At 40.6% G+C, this 25,848-nt stretch overlaps 1 protein-coding gene across 3 annotated transcripts in view; it reads right to left on the bottom strand.

Moving 5' to 3' along the window:
• The window catches only part of LOC137635642 (zinc finger protein 37-like), a 102,308-nt gene that overhangs the window by 12,992 nt on the left and 63,468 nt on the right, over positions 1-25,848 (bottom strand). For all 3 annotated transcript variants that reach the window (XM_068368106.1, XM_068368108.1, XM_068368107.1), the window contains exon 12: positions 9,259-9,411. In XM_068368106.1, the coding sequence (XP_068224207.1) occupies positions 9,259-9,411 (153 nt within the window). The remainder of the gene's footprint in view (positions 1-9,258; positions 9,412-25,848) is intronic.

The raw sequence follows: 25,848 nt of genomic DNA, 5'->3' as shown, positions 1-25,848 counted from the left end.
ATCCCCATCCATCCGACTTCAAGGAAGTTCCTAAGATTCATGATCCAGGGCAAGTGTTTCCAGTTCAAGGCTTTGCTTTGGCCTCAGCACTGCTCCTCAAGTCTTCACCAGAGTAATGGCGAACATGGCAGGATGGCTTCATCAAGAGGGGATAAGAGTATCTCTATATCTGGACGACTGGTTGATAAGATCCTGGTCGAAGGAGAAATGTCTGGAGGACCTATGCAAGACTTTTATGATGGCTCAGGAAGTGGGTCTCGTCATCAACAAGGAGAAGTCCCAGACCGAACCGAGTCAGACGATTCTTTATTTGGGGATAGTTCTGGACTCAGTTCATTTTTGGGCTTCTCCCCCCCAAGAAAGGCAGACCAGGTGCCTCGGGAAGGTTCAGGAATTCCTGGAGAGACAGAAGTGCTCAGCGAGGGATTGGATGAGTTTGCTGGGAACCCTCTCCTCGCTCGAACAGTTTGTCTCTCTGGGAAGACTGCACCTCAGACCTCTTCAACACTTCCTATCAAGAGTGTGGGACAGGAAGATTCAGGAGGACTCTTTTCCTTCCTCATTCCAGCAGAAATTAAAAGTCATCTGATTTGGTGGCTGGATCCAGCTATTTTAGGGGAAGGAATCTCCCTGTTCAGGAAGAACCCAGACCTAGTGTTGTTCTCAAATGCTTCGGAGTCAGGATGGGGAGCAACACTGGGAAGCAAGGAGGTCTCAGGCTCTTGGGGAAAGGAACAAAACGGATGGCACATCAACAGGAAAGAGTTGATGGCCATTCTGTTAGGACTGAAGGCCTTCAAAGACTCCATGTTGGGGAGGATAGTGGAGGTCAATTCGTACACCATGGCCTTGGCTTACATCAGGAAGCAAGGGGGAACTCACTCTCTGTCTCTGTTCGAAACAGCAAAAGAGCTCCTTCTGTGGTCGAAGGAGAACAACGTAGAACTTCTAACAAGATTCGTGCAGGGACAGAAGAATGTAAGGGCAGACATGCTCAGCAGGAAAGGGCAAGTTCTTCCCACGGAATGGACCCTCAACCATCAGGTCTGTCAGAGTCTGTGGAAGTTATGGGGGAGGCCTTTAATAGACCTCTCCGCCTCCAACCAAAACAAAAGGATCCCCAACTACTGCTCCCTAGTCTCGGACGAGGAGGCAATAGCAGTAGACACCTTCTTGATGGACTGGACAGGGATGGACACTTAAGCATTCCCCCCGTTCAAGATCATCAATCTGGTCGTCAGGAAATTCGTTCTCCTCGAATCAGGAAGAATGATCCTGATAGCTCCATTCTGGCCAACAAGAGAATGGTTCACAGAGGTGGTATGTTAGTGGACTTTCCAAGAAGCCTTCCTCCAAGTCCGAAGCTTCTCAGACAGCCCCACTTCGAGAGGTATCATCAAAATCCCCTCGCTCTATGACTGACTACCTTCAGACTATCGAGAAGCTTGTCAGAGCAAGAGGCTTTTCTGTGCAAACTGCAAGAGCTATCGCCAGAGCGAGGAGGGTCTCTTTGCAAAGAGTCCACCAATCGAAGTGGGGAAACCTTTAGAGCATGGTGTAAACAGCACAAAGTTTCCTCAACCACTACCTCTGTGAGCCAAATAGCTAATTTTTTGTTGTCCCTCAGACAAGACTCTAAACTGGCCATATCCACTATTAAAGGGTACAGAAGTATGCTTTCAGCTGTCTGTAGGCACAGAGGCATAGACTTAACTCAGGATAGAGACTTGCAAGATCTCTTGAAGTCTTTTGAAAAAACTAAGCAGGCTCAGTTAAGACCCCCAGCTTGGAATTTGGATGTGGTTCTGAGGTTCCTATGCAGCAAGAAGTTCGAACCCATCTCACAAGCGTCCCTTAGAGATGCTATTAAAAAACCCCTCTTCCTGATGGCTCTAGCCGCAGCAAAAAGGATCAGTGAGGTTCACGCTATTGAGAAGCAGATGGGCTTTAACCAGGATGGAGCAGTATGTGCGTTGAGGATCGACTTCCTCGCTAAGAACGAGAATCCATCAAAACCCTGGCCGAGGACGTTTGAGGTTCCTAACCTCAGTAATGTGGTGGATCAAGAGCAGGAGAGGCTCCTCTGCCCAGTTAGAGGTGCATCCAATTCTTTATGGTGCTCAGTGAAAGATCTGCAAAAGCCCCTCTCAAAGAATGCATTATCATTCTTCTAGAGGGAAACAATAAGAGAAGCTCACCTCTTGTGTGAGGAGGAGAACTTCAGTCTTTTGAAAGTAAGGGCTTAAGAGGTGAGAGCCATTGCTATTTCACTGGCATATCGTAAGAATATGTCAGTTAGACAGATTATGGACGTAACGTTCTGGAGAAGCAACTCTGTGTTCGCCTCTCATTACCTCAGAGAGGTAAGAGTAGATTATGAAAGGTGTTACACCTTGGGTCCATACGTAGCTACTGCTTCTGTATTGGGCAAAGGAGTTACTACCTCCCCTCAACCTTAACTTTTGTATGCCTGTGTTTGGGTTTAGGTTTTTATGGTTGTCTGAGGACTCTTGACTTGTGGTACAGTGCCCTCAGTCTAGCTAGATACTTAATATCTATTCTGCAAGGTTAGGTGGTTAGTTTGAGTAAGGTTGCAGTTTTTAAAAAAGGGGCATGGGTAGTGCTGAAGTCTAGACAAGTTGTTGGTCTCACCCCGTTTGACAGACTCGATTGAGTTGTTTCAGCATGACAGGTCCACACCTGGCTGACACTCCTAAGGGAAAGCGACTCAAGAGACAGGTACCTTCGAAGTCAACTACCTTAGCAGGTAAGGAATCAAGGTGTTTTTTTCCTACAAATTATTGTTGTTTTCCCAACGATGTTAGCTATCTGTCACCCTCCTCCAAATGTGTGAATCAGCTATATATATATATAACTGCCAGTTAAGTTCTATTCATAAAAATGGAGTTTTTATGATAAAACAGTTTTATGAATACCTGTACTTACCAGGCAGTTATATATATATATATATATTAAGTCCCACCCACCTCCCCTCAGGATACAGGTCGGGCAAAGATGATCTGAGGAACAGAAAATGGGAATGATTCCAAGTACCACCCTGTAAGGGTTGTTAACCACCTAACCGCACAACCACCACACGGCGGTTGCCACGAGTTTTCAAAAATTCTGCCGGACGTCAGAGACTATAGCTATATATATATATAACTGCCAGGTAAGTATTCATAAAACTTTGTTTTTAACATAAAAACTCCATTTTCGTTCTACAAAAACTTACCTTTTCATTAGTAATAGTTTTAGTGAACATAATTTCTACAAACAAGTCAAAAGTTTTTAAACAATATTTATCAGCCTCAGCAGTTCTGCCCCTCTGCTCCTAAACAGAAATTATATTTTCTCTGACTTTCCTGCGTAATGATATTTCTTTTAGAATTAACAAAGACCTTGTTAAACAGTTCTCTAAGACATATCCTCAAATGGAGTTTAGGTATATTTTTGCAAACGAATTTAAAATAGATGGTTTTTCCTTGTCAAAGACCACCTGCTGACTGCCATGAGATCATCAGTCATTTACAAATTTACATGTCCAAACTGCCAATTTTGCTATTTTGGGAGCACTTATCATGCATTCAAAGTCAGGACCGATGATCATATTGGAAAGTCGAGCAGAACTAGTCTCCCTCTCAGTAATCCAGCAAACTTAGTTGTAAGGGAATACTCCGAAATATGTAAGTTCATTTTACATAGTGAGCATTTTAAGATGTCGACTCTTGTTCTTCAGTAAGAGACTTAAGAATTTTAGAATCTCTTCAGATAAAATATCTTAGGCCTGACGTTAATTGTACTACCTCTGCTGTCCCCCTTTTCGTAACAGTCTGATCTTTTATTCAATTTGTATGTACTGTATTTCTTAATAATTCTTTACTTATTTTATGTAGTTTTTAATTTGATATTGTACTGATTCTTTCCTCTTTACTTTAGGTAGCACCAATAATGACATTTAAAATGTCAAAAAATTTGCAATAAATATGTATGTGGCAACATTAGTATTTCTGTTTCTCCTGAGAATAAGATTTCCTAGAAACATCCCCATTTCTCATCTGCAGATACTGTGTTCTTTTATTCAAGATTTGTTGCTTTGCAGAGCATCTGAAGTGAGATCATGCATTCACAACTCAATGAAAAATTTCAATATGATGGTATCCAAATTAAAAGGCAGTTTTCATTAAACAACCAGAACCTAATCTTTTTCACAATCACTTACATAACATCAATTAGCCACCTGTTGAGATACTACCGCTAGAGTTATGGGGTCCTTTGACTGGCCAGGCAGTACTACATTGGATCCTTTTCCTTGGTTACTGTTCATTTTCCCTTTGTCTACACACACACACTGAATAGTCTGGCCTACTCTTTACATATTCTCCTCTATCCTCATACACCTTACAACACTGAGATTACTAAACAATTCTTCTTCACCCAAGGGGTTACTGCACTGTAATTGTTCAGTGGCCACCTTCCTCTTGGTATGGGTAGAAGGGACTATTTAGCTATGGTAAGCAACTCTTCTAGAAGAAGGCCACTCCAAAATCAAACCATTGTTCTCTAGTCTTGGGTAGTACCATAGCCTCTGTACAATGGTCTTCCACTGTCTTGGGTTAGACTTCTCTTGCTTGGGGGTACACGCAGGCACCTCTCTCTCTCTCTCTCTCTCTCTCTGTCTGTCTGTCTGTCTGTCTGTCTGTCTGTCTGTCTCTCTCTCTCTCTCTCTCTGTCTCTCTCTCTCTCTCTGTCTCTCTCTCTCTCTCTCTGTCTCTCTCTCTCTCTGTCTCTCTCTCTCTCTCTCTGTCTCTCTCTCTCTCTGTCTCTCTCTCTCTCTGTCTCTCTCTCTCTCTCTCTGTCTGTCTGTCTGTCTGTCTGTCTGTCTGTCTGTCTGTCTGTCTCTGTCTCTGTCTCTGTCTCTGTCTCTGTCTCTCTCTCTCTCTCTCTCTCAGTTAAGTAATAAACAAAATAACTACAGCCTACTCAATATTGGCTAAAAAATATTTCACATCTACCCAGTACTTACATACTGCTGTAATTGTGTCATATCTGTAATTTTACAAAGTAAATAATATAATGGAATTAGTAAAGCCATCTTTATCAGAAATTTTTTCTAAATGTTTGTCAACCATTTACAAATTACATTGATTCCTTAAAAATAATAAAACATCTGGAAGTCCTTCAAATGATGGTACATCTAGTGATTTCTATGAATCTCGCCTGAGATTCATATGGCTTCCTCATCGAAGGTAGATAGGTATTGACTTTTATCTTGAAAATCCAAAATTTCCCATTTTTTCACTTTAATAGCCATGCCTCTCTGTTTTAGTATTGTATTTACAAGGTGTATGACATGCCACATAATAACATACATTTTCAGTCTTCTTGCCAATGGTGATTACAGTCAATTGTGCAGTTACATTCCACAAATCCAAAAAGTGTACTGTATTTCAATATAAAGGATTTTTTTTAGCTTCAGCTCCATAGGGATGCCTTTTTCTAGCTTTGCTATGCAATCCGGTGTTAGATATTCAAGGGGTCTATTTTATGTGTTGAGAGCAGAATTGTGATTTAAACAATCATTGTGCTGAGTGTTTTAACTAAGTAGCACATCTGGAACAATAAGTTTAGCCTATGACATACCGAATTTGCTTAAAGGACTTCAAACATAAAAGAAAAGTTTCTTTTAGTTCAGGGGGAAATCCAGGGAAGACTAAGATAGTCGATTATAGTGGGGATGATGTGACGGACCTGGCTATCACCAAGTTCTCAGAGTAGTGAACTTCATAAGCCTTTTACTAAATTTTCTATGTTCTAGCAAACTGAGGAGGCTAATGCACCTTCGGGAAGAGGCACTGATACTAACCTAACCTGCCCCTGTTCTGAATCCTAAGGTAGCTCGTCAAGTTTTGCCCAGTGGTCTAGTTTGCCAGTTAGTAAGGGTTCTGATGGTAAACAGCTCAATTTGCTTCAGGTCCTTCTATAAGATAAGCCTCACTTTCCAGTGATCAGGATAGCTCTTTATGAAAATTGGATTTTAAGATATTAGATAAAGCTAGTGGTTTGGTTCCTAATATCTGTCCATTGAAGTAAGCTCTCAATACGCAAGCTGTGTAACCCGATATAAAAAAAAAAAATTTTGTTTGGTTCCTATCAAATCTTGAGCTCCAGTTTTTAAAAAATCTTCAAAGGTTTTGACTAGAGCTGAAAATTGGTTGTATCATGATTTGGCTTGCAGTGGAATACTAACACATGCATTTCTGCTAGGAGCATTAACATTGGGGCTAGTAGAGTAATACTAAGGTTAAAACAAGTCATGAGTCTCCTTTGTCTAGCACAGGCACAATGGCTATCGCTAGTACAGTAGTACATTAAACAAAAAGGAAATCATGAGTTATCAAGTTTGGATGCATCAACAGAGCAGGACTCTGAAGGTGAGGTATATGTAGGGTTGGAAGAAACCAACATGGGTAATGTATCATCATTTCAGCTGTTTGTATCCTCGTTTCAGCTGTTACAAAAGCTTATTGCAGAAATGTATCCGAATAAATTAGTTCAGGTAAGTCCTGACAATACTTATTCTAAAATGTTGTCAATTTATGCTACTGCAACTAGAACTTTTTATACTCTGAAGTTTTCTACTAAGTTCGCAGACAAAGTGCTTCTTCCCATCCGTTGTTAAAATCTTGTCTCTCGCGGGAGATTTAATCAATCAATACAGTCAGCCCTTATTATTCAAGGGGTTTATCTTTGAGGATTCAGTCATTCGTGGCTCAGACTTCTGTATAGCCAAATAAACAAAAATTCATGTATTTGCGAGTACTTGGTGCTGCTCGCGGCCCAACATTTTCAAACCGCCCGCGCTCCTTTTCACCCAGCTTTCTTCATGCCATTTCTGTCTCTGCACACCACTTATGTCTCTGCACAGCACAATACCTCATCTCTCTCTGACTCTCACATTGTCTTTCCTCATGTACACATCTCCACTACTCTTATGTGAAAGCATCTCGTGGTCTTCCTTCTCATCATCATGGGCCCCCAAGAGAACTGCTTCATCTTTTGAATGTTCTGTTAAGCAGCAGAGAAAGGTCATGACTCTCAAGGACAAGGTTATAGTCCTTGATATGTGCAAGGAAGGGATGTCGTATGCAGCTGTAGGATGACTTCGGGATATCAATGAGAGTACAGTGAGGTACAGGGAGAAGAATGACAAGAAGATTTGTGCTGCTGTGGCGGCCAGTACCCCACGCAGTGCGAACGTTGTATCAAGGGTGAGGGAAAAGGGCATGATCCGAAGGGAAAATACCACGTTTCTGTGGATCGAGAATCAACACTATAAAGGAAAAAGCCGTCAACACAATCTTCCAAGAAAAAGCAAAGTCTCTGCTCAGCCATTTCACGCAAGGTGAACCTCAGCCATCCAGCAGTCAAGACGACACACCAAGCCAGCAAAGGCAGGTTTGACTAGTTTAAACAGCATTTTGTTAGAACAGGAAAATTTCTGGGGAACTGGCCTCTGCGAATCACAAGGTAGTGAAAATTTTCCAGGACGAGCTTCAGACCATCTTCATGAGGAGATATACAAGCCGGAAGAAGTTTGGAATAAGGTTGAAACTAGTAAGTTTATGAACATTTAGTAAAATTCTTAGATATTTGATCCTTTATTTAAATTGCTGAACTGCTACGCAAGCTTAACATTAAAACTTGTGCAATTAGTTTAAAAAATTTGGTTATAATTTAAATAAGTTTATGAACATTTATCAGTAAAAATTTGCTTTCTTGATTTAAATTATTGTAGTGTACTGAACTGTAATTAGCATACGTACTGTACATGTAAAAATTTAATTAACGCATGTAAACAATAGTTTTAATTCAAATTATGTAATGCTGGATATTGCAGTACTTATGCCTTTTGCGGTTTATGAGAACGTATACCGAATTGCAAAACAATAACCCAAAGAATTGAAAGAAAATTCAATCATTTCCTCAGCTTTGTGATCAAGCACTGCAGAGCTAAAGACTACAGAATTATCGTGAACCTAGAGAATGTGAATGTGACCTTTCTAAAGGAATGTGAACACGTGATGACCTCCATACACATGGGAACCTAGCATATGGGGATCTAGCACGTACGGAGCTATTGCCTGGTATCCTAGAGCGTGCAAATCACTTGCTCGGGGATCTAACAAGTGGGGACGTAGCTTGTAGGGATCTAGCACATGGGAATGCAGTATGTAGGGTTCTTGTTTGTGGAGATTACATGCAGAGAGATCTACCACATAGGGAACCATCACACGGGGATATAGTGCACGAGGACCAAGCACATGGGGATCCAGCATGTATGGTTCTGATTCATGGAAATTACAGGCATGAAGAACTAGCACATGGGGATCCAGCAGGTGGGAATTTAGCGCAAACGGATCCAACATGTAGGGTTCTTGCTTGTCGCCACTCAAAGCATGAAAAGTTAGCATGTGGAGACCACAAGCATGAGGTTTTAAAGCATGAGATTTTTGCAGATATATCACTTAATACTTGGAGACCTAGCTCATGGCAGAGCTACGCATGGAGACTTAGCGCGTGGAGACCCTACAAATGGGGATTTCTCGTGCAAGTAACTTGTACTCGGGGCCGTACCCCTTGGGGAACAGGAGAGCAGGGAATTATGGTGAAAAGCTCTATTGTACCAAGCCTTACTAGCAGGTGATTATACATTCTCGGGTGACAGAGAGCATATATGTGCAAGATAAACATGCACACAATAGGGCTCTCCTCTGAATATTATGGCCCTTGCTTCCCAACTAGCTAGCAATGTAGACAGGCTGCTGAACATGTTACTGGAGGGATGGCTATTGCGGGGAAAGAAAAAAGAAATTTTAGATTTTTAAGATAAATGTTCACATTTACTAGTTCTGAGAAGGAAGCTATATGAACTTCCAGAAAGTATAAAAAATAATGAGATTTTATCATTAAAATTCTGTTATTTATCTTTTATAATTCTCACACCGAAACGTTAATCTCAATTTCCTGTAATTCAATCTTCGTTTTTCAAATTACATTCTCATGACAGAAATGAACAGGCTGATAAATACACTGGGAAATTGTAATCATACTGTAACTAAAATTAATAAAAAGACCTTTAGAAAGTTTACCACCGAATAAAGCAGTGGGAAGTTGGACATCTTGAAAGGAAGAAAATTGAAGGAGAGCAGAATTATTTTCTTTTAGTTTTTCAACACAGGTCATGCATAATCCTACCTGAGAAAAAGTGGCGAGGCAAATGGCACAAGAGTAAGGTCTTTCTCCAGTATGGCGACGCATGTGTCTCTTGAAATTGCCAGATTCCACAAATTGTTTGAGACACACTTCACAGGTGTACCGGAGCTCCTTATTGTGATACCTCATGTGAACCTGTTTGAAAAATATAATAAATTAAAATAGCAATATTTGCAAAATAGCACCAGTATACTGTATAAATATGTCATTTAATTGAAAAATAATTCGACCACTGAAAAAATTCATATCCATATAGTATTCTAAAATAAAAATTATCACTTTAAGAACCTTACAACCAAATACCTTCGAATGGCACAAATATTTGGACCAATACATAATTTTCATTGTTATTATCAATTATAAAGCATGAACCTGGGGTTTAAAGAATGACAAGCAGATATTACTATGGTCAGCCATCCTTAGCAAATTATGATATTAGTCAATAAATCCTTGGGATTCCTACTTTTGAAGACTTCATTTATCTAGGATATCTTTGAGAGTTAATGTGGGTAAGAGTAAGGTTATGAGATGTATGGGAAGGGAAGGTGGTGTGAGGTTGAATGTTATGTTGAATGGAGAGTTACTTGAGGAGGCGGATCAGTTTAAGTACTTGGGGTCTGTTGTTGCAGCAAATGGTGGAGTGGAAGCAGATGTACATCAGAGAGTGAATGAAGGTTGCAAAGTGTTGGGGGCAGTTAAGGGAGTAGTAAAAAATAGAGGGTTGGGCATGAATGTAAAAAGAGTTCTATATGAGAAAGTGATTGTACCAACTGTGATGTATGGATCGGAGTTGTGGGGAATGAAAGTGACAGAGAGACAGAAATTAAATGTGTTTGAGATGAAATGTCTAAGGAGTATGGCTGGTGTATCTCGAGTAGATAGGGTTAGGAATGAAGTAGTGAGGATGAGAACGGGTGTAAGAAATGAGATGGCAGCTAGAGTGGATATGAATGTGTTGAGGTGGTTTGGCCATGTTGAGAGAATGGAAAATGGCTGTCTGCTAAAGAAGGTGATGAATGCAAGAGTTGATGGGAGAAGTACAAGAGGAAGGCCAAGGCTTGGGTGGATGGATGGAGTGAAGAAAGCTATGGTTGATAGGAGGATAGATGTGAGAGAGGCAACAGAGCGTGCTAGAAATAGGAATGAATAGCGAGCGATTGTGACGCAGTTCCGGTAGGTCCTGCTACTTCCTCAGGTGCCTTAGATGACCGCGGAGGTAGCAGCAGTAGGGGATTCAGCGTTATGAAGCTTCATCTGTGGTGGATAACGGGGGAGGGTGGGCTGTGGCACCCTAGCAGTACCAGCCGAACTCGGTTGAGTCCCTTGTCAGGCTGGGAGGAACGTAGAGAGGAGAGGTCCCCTTTTTTGTTTCATTTGTTTGATGTAGGCTACCCCCCAAAATGGGGGAAAGTGACTTGGTATATGTATGTATCTTTCTAAAACAAATGATATTCAACTCCCCAACACATGAACAATATATTTTTTGAAAGTTTGACATGGAATACATCATCATAACCTACCTATTATGGTAATTCCTACCTCACATGGGGGTGGAAGAGAAAAAGGGGACTGTCTGATCCCTCCAAATCCCCAAACTAACCTGACCCACAGCATTGTGAATCGATGAGTGAAATTCAGGTGTGTACCCTAACTTTATCTTTTCAGGGTGATGGGTTCCATCTGGACAGGGTTAGGGGGAAAAGACCTTTGTATAGTAGGACCACACTAAAACTAACCTTACCTAGAATGGTATGAATCAATCAATAAGATACCTAACTTCCCTAGCCTAAAATACTGTATTACACTTTGTTGCACTCATCTCATTATTGTATACACTTACCTAACTGTATTGCCTACATCATTACCCAGAAAAAGATTACCTTAAAATTAGGTAAACCTAAACAAAACTCTATGATCTGTATCCGGCTTTATAAACCTTCCGAAAATTGCAAAACCACCTATTCTCATAAGTCTAAAGTAAGAAGGCTTTCAGGTTAGATATTGTACAGCAATGGATTACACCACAATCATTCAAAAATCATACTACAGTATCCTTTCAACAAAGTTTTTTGCTTATTAGCTTCCTTATCACAGTGGTTCTTAGGAGACTAACATTTTTAGACATTAATGAAAAAGGTAAAGTGCATACAGTATTACTGTTAGTTGTGGAATACAGTATTTTAAATGTTTAAGTGCAGGCTGTAGTTAAAGGGCCTTGGTTACTTACATATCTTGTAAGCTATCAGAAGACTAGACTTGATAAGTATCAGCTAAGTTGTGCACTTTTGTGATCAATCTATTCTGAAGAAATTTTTTAATTCTTTCATTCTGCCTTGTTTTGATTATTGGTCTCCTGTTTAGTCTTCGGCTGCAGACTCTTATCTCAAATTGTTGGATAGGAATTTTCAGTCTATTAAATTTCTTATTTCTGAGTCGGTAGAACTTCACAAAATCAGACTTTTAACAAATGTTTTTTTATTGAACAGGTTGACAGAAATCTCTCTTCATACTTTATATATGACATCTATTTTAATGCTGTTACTGATCTCAAGAAATTTCATATTCTCTATTTATCGCTTCTCCTACAGTTTAAGTACATGCATGTGCTGCCGGGAGCGTCCTTACGCTACATGACCTGAACCTCTGCCTGGAGGCTAATTCCTTTGCCAATCTCTGGCAGTAGGTCCATGAGGGCAATGGTGGTAAATTAGAGGAGAGTTAGTAAATAGGAGGAGGAATCCAGACTTGAGCATGTCCACAGTCAAAAGTTCTGTTGCGTGACATCATACCCCTCTATCAAGGTTACAGGCATCCTCCTACAGGTTGCATTATAGGAGGAATGCTTCCCCTAGTAGAAAAGGCAGCAGCCCCTATTATTAGATGCAAAAACTGTGAAACGATTCAGTTTTTCACATGCCATCCTTGTTCAGGGGTCATGCTAAGCTTGTATGTGGCAGTCGCCCATCCAAGTACTGACCAGACCCAACTTTCCTCGGTAAAAAGAAGGGCAGGGAGAGTAACAGGGTCGGGCCTCGCAGGCCAACCAGCAAGTAGTTAAGAAGGTATGCAACCAATCACGAGCAGTCGAGATGATGCGCGATCGATCGGAAGCAACCACTTGAGCAGTTGAATTGCGACTTGCGATTGTGCACACTCATGTAATGTCATTCTCAATGATGTGCAAACCCTAGTAGTATACATATCTAGTATTGCTCTAAAGGAAGAGTGAACTACAGAATAGAGATGGAACTACTGTACGGGTAAGCAATTGCTAAATAGGTTAGCGTGAACAAATATAGCAAGCGTGTGTGGTAACGCTCCAAAGCTGCTCGCATTGAGGTGTCGTTTTAACATTAGCTCACTTTAGCCAGCAAGAGCAGAATCATTCCAAAGTTGATCAGTCGTGGATGGCTGAAGATAAAACACAGTAGCATTCAAACCTTTGATATTCTCTTCGTCCTCAGTGGAAGACTGGCTAACCCTATTTCTTCTATTGGAAGAGATAAACAGTGGGAGTGACTTATATCAAACTCTTACTGATTAGTCTTTAAAAGACTAAATGTTCAAAAAGAAAATGAAAATATTGAGGTCCCAATTTCTTTCATTTGTACCCAGTCATACGAATAACAAGGAGTATCATTTATATAATTTCTTAAGTTATTAGAAATATCTTCTTTATGAACATTACATGAGCGCCAATATGTTATAGAATACTGTATTATTGTTTTCATACAGTTTGTTTATAGTCATTATTATAAATGAGCAGGTAATTTTTATAGCTTTATACTGTATTTATATTTTTAGTTCATTATCAAATCTATGCGGTTACCGTGCTTGTGGTTTACCATGCTAGGCGTTATATCTTAGCAATCCATGTTTACCAATTGTTATATAAGTGGATGAGCAATTTGGCAGAGTAACGAGAGCTTTTGGTGTCGAGAAAATGACCCCTAAATCTCGATGAAGTCACTGGGAGCGGGATGACGCATTGGGGCTAAGGCAATAGACAAGATGTCTTTTCTTCGGCTTTTAATCCTGATGCCTGGAGGTTGATCTTACTGGAATTAGTATGGACCAGCAGGAATCACTTGCCTTTGTTAGATAGGCACTGCGCATCACAAGGAACTGGCTATCCTTTGATGAATTTAGTCAATGAATCCTCTATGGATTTAGTTAGTCTATGGACAGTGAAAATGACAGATTGGCCCCCAGTCCCAGGCATAGTGGGGTGCTAAGAATCTCCTGGTTTATAAATACTGAAGAAAAATTGAAAATTGGTGATTGAAATGTTAGAACCATGTATCAGAATGGGAAGTTACAGCAAGTGGAGAATGAATTTATGAAATATAATTTGGATATCTAGGCCCTAACTGAAACACGTTGTAAAGAGATTGGTAAACAAATCTTAGACCAAGGCAATATATATACAGTATCTACTCAGGAAGAACAGATGGAGTTGGAAGAGAAGGGGTAAGAATAACACAAAGAGCAGAAACGGCATTAACGGAATGGAGAGCTGTAAATAGTAGATTGTCACTTGCAAAGTTTAAATCAAAGCACTCCAATATGAGTATTATAATTTGCTATGCACCAACAAATGATTCCCCTGAAGAAAGGAAAGATGAATACTATGAAGAACTGCAGAGTGCAATAGATGATATCCCATAGAAAGACATGAAAATTGTAATTTGTGACTTCAATGCTAAAGTCGGGAAGGAATAATCAAAGTATAGAGAATGTGATGGGAGTTGAGGGTCTTGGTGAAGTTGAAAATGAAAGTGTGGCACACTTTATTCTAAGTTTTTGTTCAACAAACAATCTTGTTATTGGAGGTTTCTCTTTTCCTGCACAAGGACATCCACAAATATACATGGACTTCACCATGTGGCAATTACAAAAATCAAATAGATCACATAGCCATTAATAAAGAGAAAAGGAGGATTCTGAGAAATGCAAGAAGCTACATAGATGTATATATTGGTAGAGATCACCAGCGCCTTGCCACACTAAAATTAAAACAAAGCACCCAACAAAAAAGTAGATTGAATACCTACGTTTGATACAACTAGGCTTCTAGAAGATGAGCATGGAGAAACATTTGCAATTGAATGTAGGAATAGATTTGCAGTCTTAGACAAAGAGCCAACAATTAATGAAGAATGGTGTGATATTAACCCTTTTACCCCCAAGCTATTTGGAACTTTCCAACCCTTAACCCCCGGGTGTTTTTTTTTTTTTTTTCCAAGCACATTTTGCAATATATATTATCTAAATTGCTCTAACAGCCTTAATTTTCATCATAGAGAGGTTAGGTTGGTCTCATTCTTTTGGAAAATGCCTGAAGTTTCTCATAAAGTTATCAAAAATATGCAAAAAAAAATTGTAAATAGCAGTTTTTTGCAAGGACGTACCAGTACGTCCATGGGGGTAAAGGGATGAGTTTTGTTAAACGTACCAGTATGTCCATTGGGGGTAAAAGGGTTAAGAACATATATCAGTCAGTTGGTAGTAATGTTTTGGGACATGCAGTTACACGGAGAAAACTATGAATATCAAATGATACCTGGGATACTATAAAATGGAGAGAAGGACAGAAATTAATTGTTGAAATTTTTCTAGGAAGTAATGAAAATTACAAGGTAGTATGCTAAGTATTCCAGTATTGATAGTGGTCTAAAGAAAAGCCAGGAATAACTGAAGAGAATACTTAGGCAGAAAAGCAGATGAGGCTGACAAAGCTATGAATTCAGTAAGTGGCTAGGGTATAAGAATTGCTTACAGAATTATTATTGAAGTCTCTACTGGGCCAAAGAAGAAGATGCATATACCCATCAAAAACAGAGATGGGTCTGTTATAACAACAGAAAATAAATAAAGGCATCATTGAATGGAACACTTTAGTGAGGTCATGAATAGGAGATATGAAGGTTATAATTTGATTGATATACCTGAAGCTGAGGAAGACCTTGATGTGCCCATAAATGAATTCACCGAGTTTGAAGTTGAAGTCATAATTAGAAAACTAAATGGATGGAAAGCTCCTGGATACGATGGAATAACTGCCAAGATGATATTGGCCGAAAATGAAGCGACTCCCAGAATACTTACAAGATTATTTTGTAGAAAGTGGCATGAAGGGGCAAAACCTGATGAAAGGGAGCTAGGAGTGTTGGTGAAAATGGCAAAAAAAGATGACTGATTGCAATAATTACAGAAGCATCACACTTACGTCAGTTGTCATGAAAATATATAGTATGTTCATTCTAAAAAGACTAGAGAGAAAGATTGACAAAAAGCTGAGAGATGAACAAGCAGGATTTAGCAAAGGTACAAGTTGTATTGAGCAAATTTTCACTTCAACACATGTGGTACAGCAGTGTGTAGAATATAGAAATCCCCTTTTGATGTTATTTGTGGACTATGAAAAGCCTTTGATAGTGTTCACCAGCTAATTTTGTGGAGAGTCCTGCGTTATCATGGAGTTCCTCTTAAATATGTAAATTTTCAATATCAAACTTACCCGATGATCATATAGCTGCATCCCTGCTGCCCGACAGAAAAAATCTACGGGCGGAATACGCCAGCGATCGCTATACAGGTGGGGGTGTACATCAACAGCGCCATCTGTCAAGTAGGTACTCAAGTACTCGATGTCAACATAGAACCAATTTTCCCTCTGTCGTGCCACAGGCAAGACCTACTAAATACGCCGTCCCTAACTGGATTTGTTTTCACAACGATTTGGTGAAGTACACTATTCCAGTTTTGAGCTTTCGCTATGCAGAACTCGTTTTGGATAGATTTAATTATGGTGACGAAGAGAGTATGGACTCTCTTTCACTTTTAAATGGCCGACCCTTCCCTTAGACGGAAGTGTTGGTGACGAAGAGAGTATGGACTCTCTTTCACTTTTAAATGGCCGACCCTTCCCTTAGACGGAAGTGTGTTTAGGTTTTTGGTATTTTGCTTAACAAGTTATAGATCTATTTATTTTATATCTCTCCGCCTTTATAGGCCTCTTCGATTAACTTTCCATTTATTATAAACTTATAAAAATTAATTTTTATGTTTGTTTATATGCGACCTTTCCTAATAGTAGGCGGTCCTTACTTGGAACCGAAGTTAAATAACCCTGGATAGGTACGCTCCTCGGACACCCCTTTAAGGGTATACTCGGACGCGAACGACCCCGACGCCAAAAAAAATTCTTGAAAAATCAGTTTTTGCAGTAACCTCCTTTTTTCTTTTGCCAAAAAAAACTTCAATGAATGCTTAAAACAACTGTAAAGATAAATACTACTCATCTGCAGAAAAACTATTTATTATAAATATTTTAAAAAATTAAGTAGAAAAAAAAAAAGACCTGACATAAAAATTCATAAAAAAAAAGTTTATACATATATACACAAATCCTTTTAGGAATTGATTCTTGAATGTTTAGGACACATCTTGATGTATTTTGGATGAAGTCAGACCCATGGAGGTGAAGATCTGAAATGAGAAAAAAAAGAGTAACTTTTTTTGGCCAAAAAAATTTGTCCAAATTTCATGAACTTTTTTGGGTACCCAAATGAAATAGGAAGTCGCTAATTTTTTTAGGGAATAAACATATGTTATCCTAAAATAGAAATATGTAAAAAAATCTTCATTATTTTGTAAATTACATTTATATCAGGGGCCATATCTAAAGGTAATTTTTTGAGTACTTAGAAATTTCGTAAAAAAATACATATATTTAATATATAATATGATATTTATGCAGGTAAAAATATACCAAAATATCACAAATTCTATAGGGAACAAGAATATATATAGATAGGGCAGCTTACGCTTCGGATATGTCCACAAAATGGCCGCCAACCACACTGACTCAGACTCCCTAATCTGCCACTTGAAATGTAGGAAGGGTATGTCAATTTCAAGGTGTTATTTACTAATCTAATTATTATTGGATATGCATAAAAATTGTATGGTGGGTTGCTGGATAATTGTCGATTATTTTACGACTATAAAATTGAAATTCTGACCCAAAAAAATTTTTTTGAAGGGAAATAAAATCGAAAAAAAAAAAATGTAAAACAATATAATATTTTAGCTAAAAAAATTTGATGATATTCAATCAAAAAAAAAGTAAACAAAATTTTCCGACAAATAAACATCTAGAGGAATCATTACTCTGTGATAGTTCCTTAGTACGTAGTAATTTTGAAAGAATTGGGAAAAAACGAAAAAATGCAATCACCGGAAAATCGAACACATACCTATATATACGCCATATCTGGCTAAAAAAAAGATAGGCATGGGTAGCCAGATCATCTAGAAACACTTTCCAACACTATAAAAATATAAGTTTTGCGACACTACTTGCCAATTCCTTACGGTAACATGACTAAGCGAAAACATGCAAAACAAATAAAAAGGGGCACTCGCGGAAAAATGGCTAACATTCTAATATACGGCATTTCAGAAAAAAAAAATTCCGCCACGTGCTAGGCAAACCATCAAGGCACATTTTCCGACAAATAAACATCTAAATGAATCATTACTCTGTGATAGTTCCTTAGTACGTAGTAATTTTGAAAGAAATGGGAAAAAAACGAAAAAATGGCAATCACAGGAAAATCGAACACATACCTATATATACGCCATATCTGGCTAAAAAAAAAAAGATAGGCATGGGTAGCCAGATCATCTAGAAACACTTTCCAACACTATAAAATTATAAGTTTTGCGACACTACTTGCCAATTCCTTACGGTAACATGACTACGCAAAAAAAATGCAAAACAAATAAAAAGGGGCACTCGTGGAAAAATGGCCATTCTAATATACGGCATTTCAGAAAAAAAAAAAATTTCAGCCACGTGCTAGGCAAACCATCAAGGCACATTTTCCGACAAATAAACATATAAATGAATCATTACTCTGTGATAGTTCCTTAGTACGTAGTAATTTTGAAAGAAATGGGAAAAAACGAAAAAATGGCAATCACAGGAAAATCGAACACATACTTATATATACGCCATATCTGGCTAAAAAAAAAAATAGGCATGGGTAGCCAGATCATCTAGAAACACTTTCCAACACTATAAAAATATAAGTTTTGCGACACTACTTGCCAATTCCTTACGGTAACATGACTAAGCAAAAAAATGCAAAACAAATAAAAAGGGGCACTCGCGGAAAAATGCCCAACATTCTAATATACGGCATCTCAGATAAAAAAAAAGACATGCACGTGTTAGCCCAACCATCAAGGCACACTTTCTAACACATAAACATGAAAAAAAAATCAATAATATACGGCAATTCCTTACTACGTAGTAAATTTTTACAAATATTGAAAAAAAACAGAAATTGGCAACCGCAGTTAAATACCCAATATACCAATAACTACGTCGTATCTGACAAAAACAAAATCACGCATGGGTAGCCAGATCATCTAGACACACTTTCCAACACTAAAAAAGCAAAAGTTTTACGACACTATTTCGCAATATCTTACGGAAAAATGACTTGGCAAAAAAATGAAAAAAAATGAAAAAGGGGTACTCGCGGTAAAATGCCCGACATTCTAATATACGGCATCTCAGATAAAAAAAAAGACATGCACGTGTTAGCCCAACCATCAAGGCACACTTTCTAACACATAAACATGAAAAAAAAATGAATAATATATGGCAATTCCTTACTACGTAGTAATTTTTACAAATATTGAAAAAAAACAGAAATTGGTAACCGCAGTTAAATACCCAATATACCAATAACTACGTCGTATCTGACAAAAACAAAGTCATGCATGGGTAGCCAGATCATCTAGACACACTTTCCAACACTAAACAAGCAAAAGTTTTACGACAATATTTGGCAATATCTTACGGAAAAATGACTTGGCAAAAAAATGAAAAAAAATGAAAAAAGGGCACTCGCGGTAAAATGGTCCTCGTGGTGATGAACGACATTTTAACTAAAAAAAAAATCATGCACATGGTAGCCAAACAATCCACCAAGACTTTCCACAACTGATAACCTATACAAGTTGCACCATTCTACGACAATTTCATAATACGTAATAACTTTGATAATTATGCAAACTACCTTAGAAGGGTAAACTCGGTCGCGCTCGACCCCGACGCGTCTCAGAAATCGGGGAAGGAGTACAGCTACAGCAATGCACATCTGGACACTACTAGAGCGTGTAGGGGAGACACCTCCTGCAGGTCGATCACCCACAAATTCAGTCACGGGGGTGAGTCACGTGAGAAAAACCTGTTTTTTTTTTACGCTCGGGGTCGCGAACGACCCATCGTACCTATCCAGGGTTAACATTGAGCCCGTCGTATCGTATTTACCTTTTAAGAATTTATACTTTTTTAATTTTAATGTTTTTGAAAGAATTTCTTTGATAGTCTCGTACTGTTTTCAAAGATGAACTAACGTTTAGTTTAGTCTCCGCAGTTGTTGACGTTCAGAACGTTCAACATGCGCTCTATCGTTACGATAGAGAGAGAGTTTTTCACGGTTTCACGTTGCAGTAAGAGTAAACCGATTCTAGCGTTTCGTTCATTCTTTCTTAGCTTAAATGGTTTAAATTCTAATAAAGGAACTTTTTATTTGGGAAACCTTTCAGTTTTTTCCTTTAGCAAATAATATGTTTTAACGATATATAATTGGGCTCTTCTCTCAGGTTCTAAGTCAAGAGAGAAGAGAGAGAGAGATAGAGACGGAGGGAGAGAGAGGAGAATAAACGTTTCGTTCAAGCGGGTAACGTTGTTCTCGTTTTTTACTCTTCTCCCTAGTCGCTGTAGGGGAAGAAGGTAAAACGTTCTAGAGTTTTATTCTTGTTCCCAGGCTTTATGCGGTGAGAGATTTTAAACGTAGTTTATTTGATCTAGTGTTTAGTCTCTTTTCCAGCCAATGAATTCTTTATCTTTCATTATGTTTTTCTGTTGCATTGTAAAACTGTTTTCGCAATTACTACCTTTTAATGAAGGATAGGATTGCGTGTTTCAGGTACAAATCACTTAAAGTTTCGATTTCAGTGAAATAAGTGCAAACAGAAAATCAAAAGTGATAAAGTGATATGCGCAAAGTGTTACAGTGTTGCGTTCGAGGGTTCGTCTGTTCGTGCCAGTTGTTCACCTAGTCCGATACCTCTTACAAGCTCCCAAGCCCAGGGGAGAAGTAATGTCGAAGGACTTATGGGTTCCACAGGCCTTGATCGACGAACAGACGTTTCCCTCCGTGGTTTCGGGTGTATCTACACACGTTGCCGACGTGATCGCCCCACCCACACAAAGACGAGAGAGCCCATTTATTCCTCGTCTGCGGAAGAGGTTTCTCTTAGAAACCATGGACCAAATCTTGCAGCTTTTTAAGTGCAAGTCGGTCCCTTCCGCGCAAGTCCAACGGCCTAGGTGTAGCCACTGGGTCAGTTCGGACTCGCTGCAGTCATCCGACGACTGCACACCTCCCAAGAGAGGCAAGGTGGTACCGCAACAGGCAGTAACTCCGTCTGTTGCCGCACCAGCTGTTTTAGACCCTCAGTCACAACGGACAGTAGCTCCGTTTGTTGCCGTCTTTCGTAGACCCTAGTGGTCCATGCTGCAGACTATGCAGTCTCAGCTTGCTTCCTTCATGCAGGAGTATCGTGCTGAGAAGGTTGACACTGCACCTGTTAACCTACAACCTGCCACGGTTGTGCGCTCAGCAGATACTGCGGCTGCCTGCTCCCACACTCCACCTGTGAGAGCTCCACCACCGATGCGCAGTCGACCCTGCCAGACGCATGTTCATGCTGCACCCTCCGTTGACATGCGTGAGCTACCGCATCAGCAGTGGGAAGGTGCTGTCAAGCTGCCGTGTTTTGACGCAATGCGGCATGCTCCGCAACCCACGGCAGTCCCTCCCACGCACCAGCACTCCGCTTTTGTTGTTGCCAGCTCCCACACTCCGACTGCGGAGAAGGTTGATGATGCACCCGTTGGCCTACAGCCTGCCACGGTTGTGCGCCCAGCATGGCTGCCTGCTCCCACACTCTTGTTGGGAGAGCTCCTCCACCCATGCGCAGTCGACCCTGCCAGACTTATGCTGACTCCCACAGACACACGGAGCACTCCGTTGCCGTGCGTGAGCTACCACAAGCTGCCGTGTTTTGACACGGTGTGTCAGCCTCCGCAACACACTGTGGTTACCGCCACTCGCCCGCAGCAGACTAGTCAGTCAGGAGTTGAGGCTTCCCCACACAGCTTTGGTTGTTGCCAACTCACAGACTGTCAAGCAGTTACATGACGTTGCCTTCTGGTCTGCTACTAATGCACCAGTGCTGTATGTCCTCACGCACCTGTTGTGGTTGACAGTTCAGTTTTTGACAGTTCACAGGCTGTCAAGCAGTTACATAACGTTGCCTTCTGGTCTGCTGCTTATGCACCAGTGAAACCCTCACTGAGATAACCTAGCTTTTCTCGGACATGGTACCTGTAGATGAGAAAGTGCTGTTCTCCCTCCTTCTGATTTTCCCTTGAGGACTCTGTCATTTGGAGAGGAGCCTTAAGCTGCTTAGCCTCCTATGGACTTTAATTAAAGCATAACATGCTTCCAGGGATGGTAAATGGTTCCGCTTCAGTCGCTAACCCCGTCTGTTGCCACACCTGCTCCCATAGACCTTGGGCTTTGTTGCAAGACATGCAGTCCAAGCTTAGTCCTTGATAGAGGATTTTTTTTACGGAGAAGAACCTTCTAGCCAACAACCTTCCTACCGGTTGGTTGTACGCCCTGTTGACGCTGAGGTATCCTACTCACGTCCGCCAGTTGAGATGGTTCCTCCACCGGTGCGACCCAGTGTGGGTTGCCAGTCGCACGTTGACGTTAAGCGACTCTCGGAGGTGGTTATGGACGTTCAGTGTGTCACTAGGAAGACGTTCAACAACCAGCAGAGGTGACTTGTTGTGACGCAGTGCGGCAACCTCAGCAACCCGATAAGGGGTTGTCTGCACAACCCAGACAGTCTAGACAGTTTCGGGTTGTCGCTGTACTTCCTCGCGTCCCCATGGTTGACAGTTCACAGACTGTGCAGCAGTACCATGATCTTGTGTCCGGCTCCGTCACGCATCCACCAGTGCGACCAGATTCAGCGAGTCAGACGTTGCCCACTCCGTTGCCGTTTCCTCATCAGTTTCGGATGAGGAACCCTCTGATGAGGACATGGCTGAACAAGACGATCAACCCCCAGCCCTGCTATCCATCCAGAAGATGCTGAAGAAGGAACACAGCCCTGTCAGGCTGTGGATGAGTCTGGTTAGGACACTGTCATCCGTGGTTCAATTGGTGTCACTTGGAAGACTACACCTCCGTCCTCTTCGGTATCATCTAGCTCTTCACTGGAAAAGGACAAGACACTAGAAGCGGTCTCGATCCCGGTTTCCGGAAGATAAGTCTGGTCTGACTTGATGAAAGGACTTTATCTACCTTTGAAAGGGTCTTCCCCTGACTGTTCAGACTCCCAACCACGTTCTCTTCTCAGACGCATCGGACGTAGGCTGGGGTGCGACCTTAGGCGGTAGGGAATGCTCGGGATTATGGAACTCGAGTCAAAGGACAATGCATTTCAACTGCAAGAAGCTTCTGGCAGTACGTCTGACCTGGAAAAGCTTCAGGTCTCTCCTTCAAGGCAAAGTAGTGGAGGTGAACACGGTCAACTCCCTGCTTTGATGTACATCTCCTAGCAAGGAGGGACCTACTCTCTGACATGGTACGAGTTCGCAAGTGACCTCCTCTCCTGTTCAACAGGTCTAGACTTTTCACTAGTAACGAGTTTCATCCAAGGCAACTTGAATGTATTAGCAGATTGTCTCAGTAGGAAGGGACAATAATTCCAACATATTGGACCCTCCACAAGGATGTATGCAAGAGACTTTGGGTCACCTGGGGCCAGCCAACCATAGACCTCTTCGCAACCTCGATGTCCAAGAGGCTCTCAATACTTTGCTCACCTATCCCGGACCCAGCAGTAGTTCTTTTAGATGCCTTTCTACTAGATTGGTCTCATCTAGATCTATATGCATTCCCTCCGTTCTAGATTGTCAACAAGGTACTGCAGAAGTTCGCCTCTCACGAAGGGACAAAGTTGACGCTAGTTGCTTCCCTCTGGCCCGCGAGAGAATAACTTACCGAGGTACTTCGATGGCTAGTAGAGGTTCCCAGAACTCTTCCCCTAAGGGTGGACCTGCTACGTCTGCCATGCGTAAAGAAGGTACTCCAAGGCCTCCACGCTCTTCGTCTCACTGCCTTCAGAGTATCGAAAGACTCTCGAGAACTAGAGGTTTTTCGAAGGAGGCAACCAGAGCGATTGCTAGAGCAAGGAGAACATCCACCCTTAGAGTCTACCAATCGAAGTGGGATATCTTCCGAAACTGGTGCAAGTCAGTATCCGTATCCTCGACCAGTACCTCTGTAACTCAAATAGCTGACTTCCTCTTATATCTGAGGAAAGAGCGATCTCTTTCAGCTCCCACTATCAAGGGTTACAGAAGCATGTTGGCATCAGTCTTCCGTCACAGAGGCTTAGATCTTTCCAACAATAAAGATCTACAGGACCTCCTTAAGTCTTTTGAGACCACGAAGGAGCGTCGTTTGGTTACACCTGGTTGGAATTTAGACGTGGTTCTAAGATTCCTTATGTCAGACAGGTTCGAACCACTTCAATCAGCCTCCCTGAAAGATCTCACCTTTAAGACTCTTTTCCTGATATGCTTAACCACAGCTAAAAGAGTCAGTGAGATTCATGCCTTCAGCAAGAACATCGAATTCTCATCCGAAACGGCTACATGTTCTACATCTTGGTTTTCTGGCCAAACACGAGCTGCCTTCTCGGCCTTGACCCATATCGTTCGATATTCCAAACTTATCGTATGGTTGGAAATGAACTAGGAAGAGTATCATGTCCTGTAAGAGCTCTTAAGTTCTATTTTAAAACCTTTACGAGGCCCGTCTGAAGCTTTATGGTGTTCAGTTAAGAATCCATCTTTGCCTATGTCAGAGAATTCTTTATCCTATTTTATCAGACTGTTAATACGAGAAGCTCATTCCCTTCTGAATGAGGAAGACCAAGCTTGGCTGAAGGTAAGGACACACGAAGTTAGAGCTGTCACAACTTCCGTGGCCTTTAAACAAAATAGATCTCTGCAAAATATATTCGACGCAACCTATTGGAAAAGCAAATCAGTGTTCGCGTCTTTTATCTTAAGAATGTCCAGTCTCTTTACGAGAACTGCTACACTCTGGGACCATTCGTAGCAACGAGTGCAGTAGTGGTGGGGGCTCCACCACTACAATTCCCTAATTCCAGAACCTTTTTAATCTTTCTCTTGAAATATTTTTGGGTTGTCCGGAAGGCTAAGAAGCCTTTCGCATCCTACTTGATTTGGCGGGTGGTCAAAATCATTTCTTGAGAAGCGCCTAGATTAGAGGTTTTGATGAGGACCTTTAGTATGGGTTGCAACCCTTCATACTTCAGCTCCTAGGAGTCGCTCAGCATCCTATGAGGATCGCGAGGCTCAGTAAGGAAGACGTACTTAAAAAGGCAGAGTAATTGTTCAAGTCGTCTTCCTTACCAGGTACTTATTTATTTTATGCTTGTTATTTTGAATAACTGCTAAAATGAAATACGGAATACTTAGCTCATAATGTCAACTTGTAATGCTGGTCTCTACCCACCCCCCTGGGTGTGAATCAGCTATATGATCATCGGGTAAGTTTGATATTGAAAAATGTTATTTTCCTTAGTAAAATAAATTTTTGAATATACTTACCCGATGATCATAAATTAAAGGACCCACCCTTCCTCCCCAATAGAGAACCAGTGGGACAGAGGAGAAAATTGGTTCTATGTTGACATCGAGTACTTGAGTACCTACTTGACAGATGGCGCTGTTGATGTACACCCCCACCTGTATAGCGATCGCTGGCGTATTCCGCCCGTAGATTTTTTCTGTCGGGCAGCAGGGATGCAGCTATATGATCATCGGGTAAGTATATTCAAAAATTTATTTTACTAAGGAAAATAACATTTTGATTAAATCTGTTCATGAGCATAGTACTGTAAGTGCAAAGTTAATATTAATGTTAGTGGAGTCCTATCAAATGAATTAACAGTGAACAGCAGAGAACTCTTAAGGGAACGTGTTGTCACCTATGTTGTTTATGCTCCTCAAGGATTTTGTAATGCATAGAACAGTAGGGATGGTGGAGAAGTATTGGACAGGATTGGTAACATGAAATTAGCTGACCTATACTCTTGCAAAAGCTATTTGGTCGTCGGACCAGGGTTTTTTTCAGAATACTTCGTATCAAATTAAAAATACTATGACCATCTCATCCTCTGAGGGAGGAACCTAATCAGCTTATCCCCAAAAGCAGATTAAGCTCTTAATGCCCAAAGCTAACCATTGTATTGTACCTTTTTAAGAAAGAGATGATAACCTTAAGCAGCAGAGTTGAGGATGAACGATTTCGTATCAAAAATGATAAACTTAAAGAAAAAAAAATGTATTGCATTAATAATGCATGCCTTTTA

Source organism: Palaemon carinicauda, unplaced genomic scaffold, assembly GCF_036898095.1.
Source record: "Palaemon carinicauda isolate YSFRI2023 unplaced genomic scaffold, ASM3689809v2 scaffold153, whole genome shotgun sequence".
Taxonomy (NCBI): Eukaryota; Metazoa; Arthropoda; class Malacostraca; order Decapoda; family Palaemonidae; genus Palaemon; species Palaemon carinicauda.
Note: the sequence above shows the minus strand (reverse complement) of the source record. Positions and strands in the feature narration are given on the sequence as shown.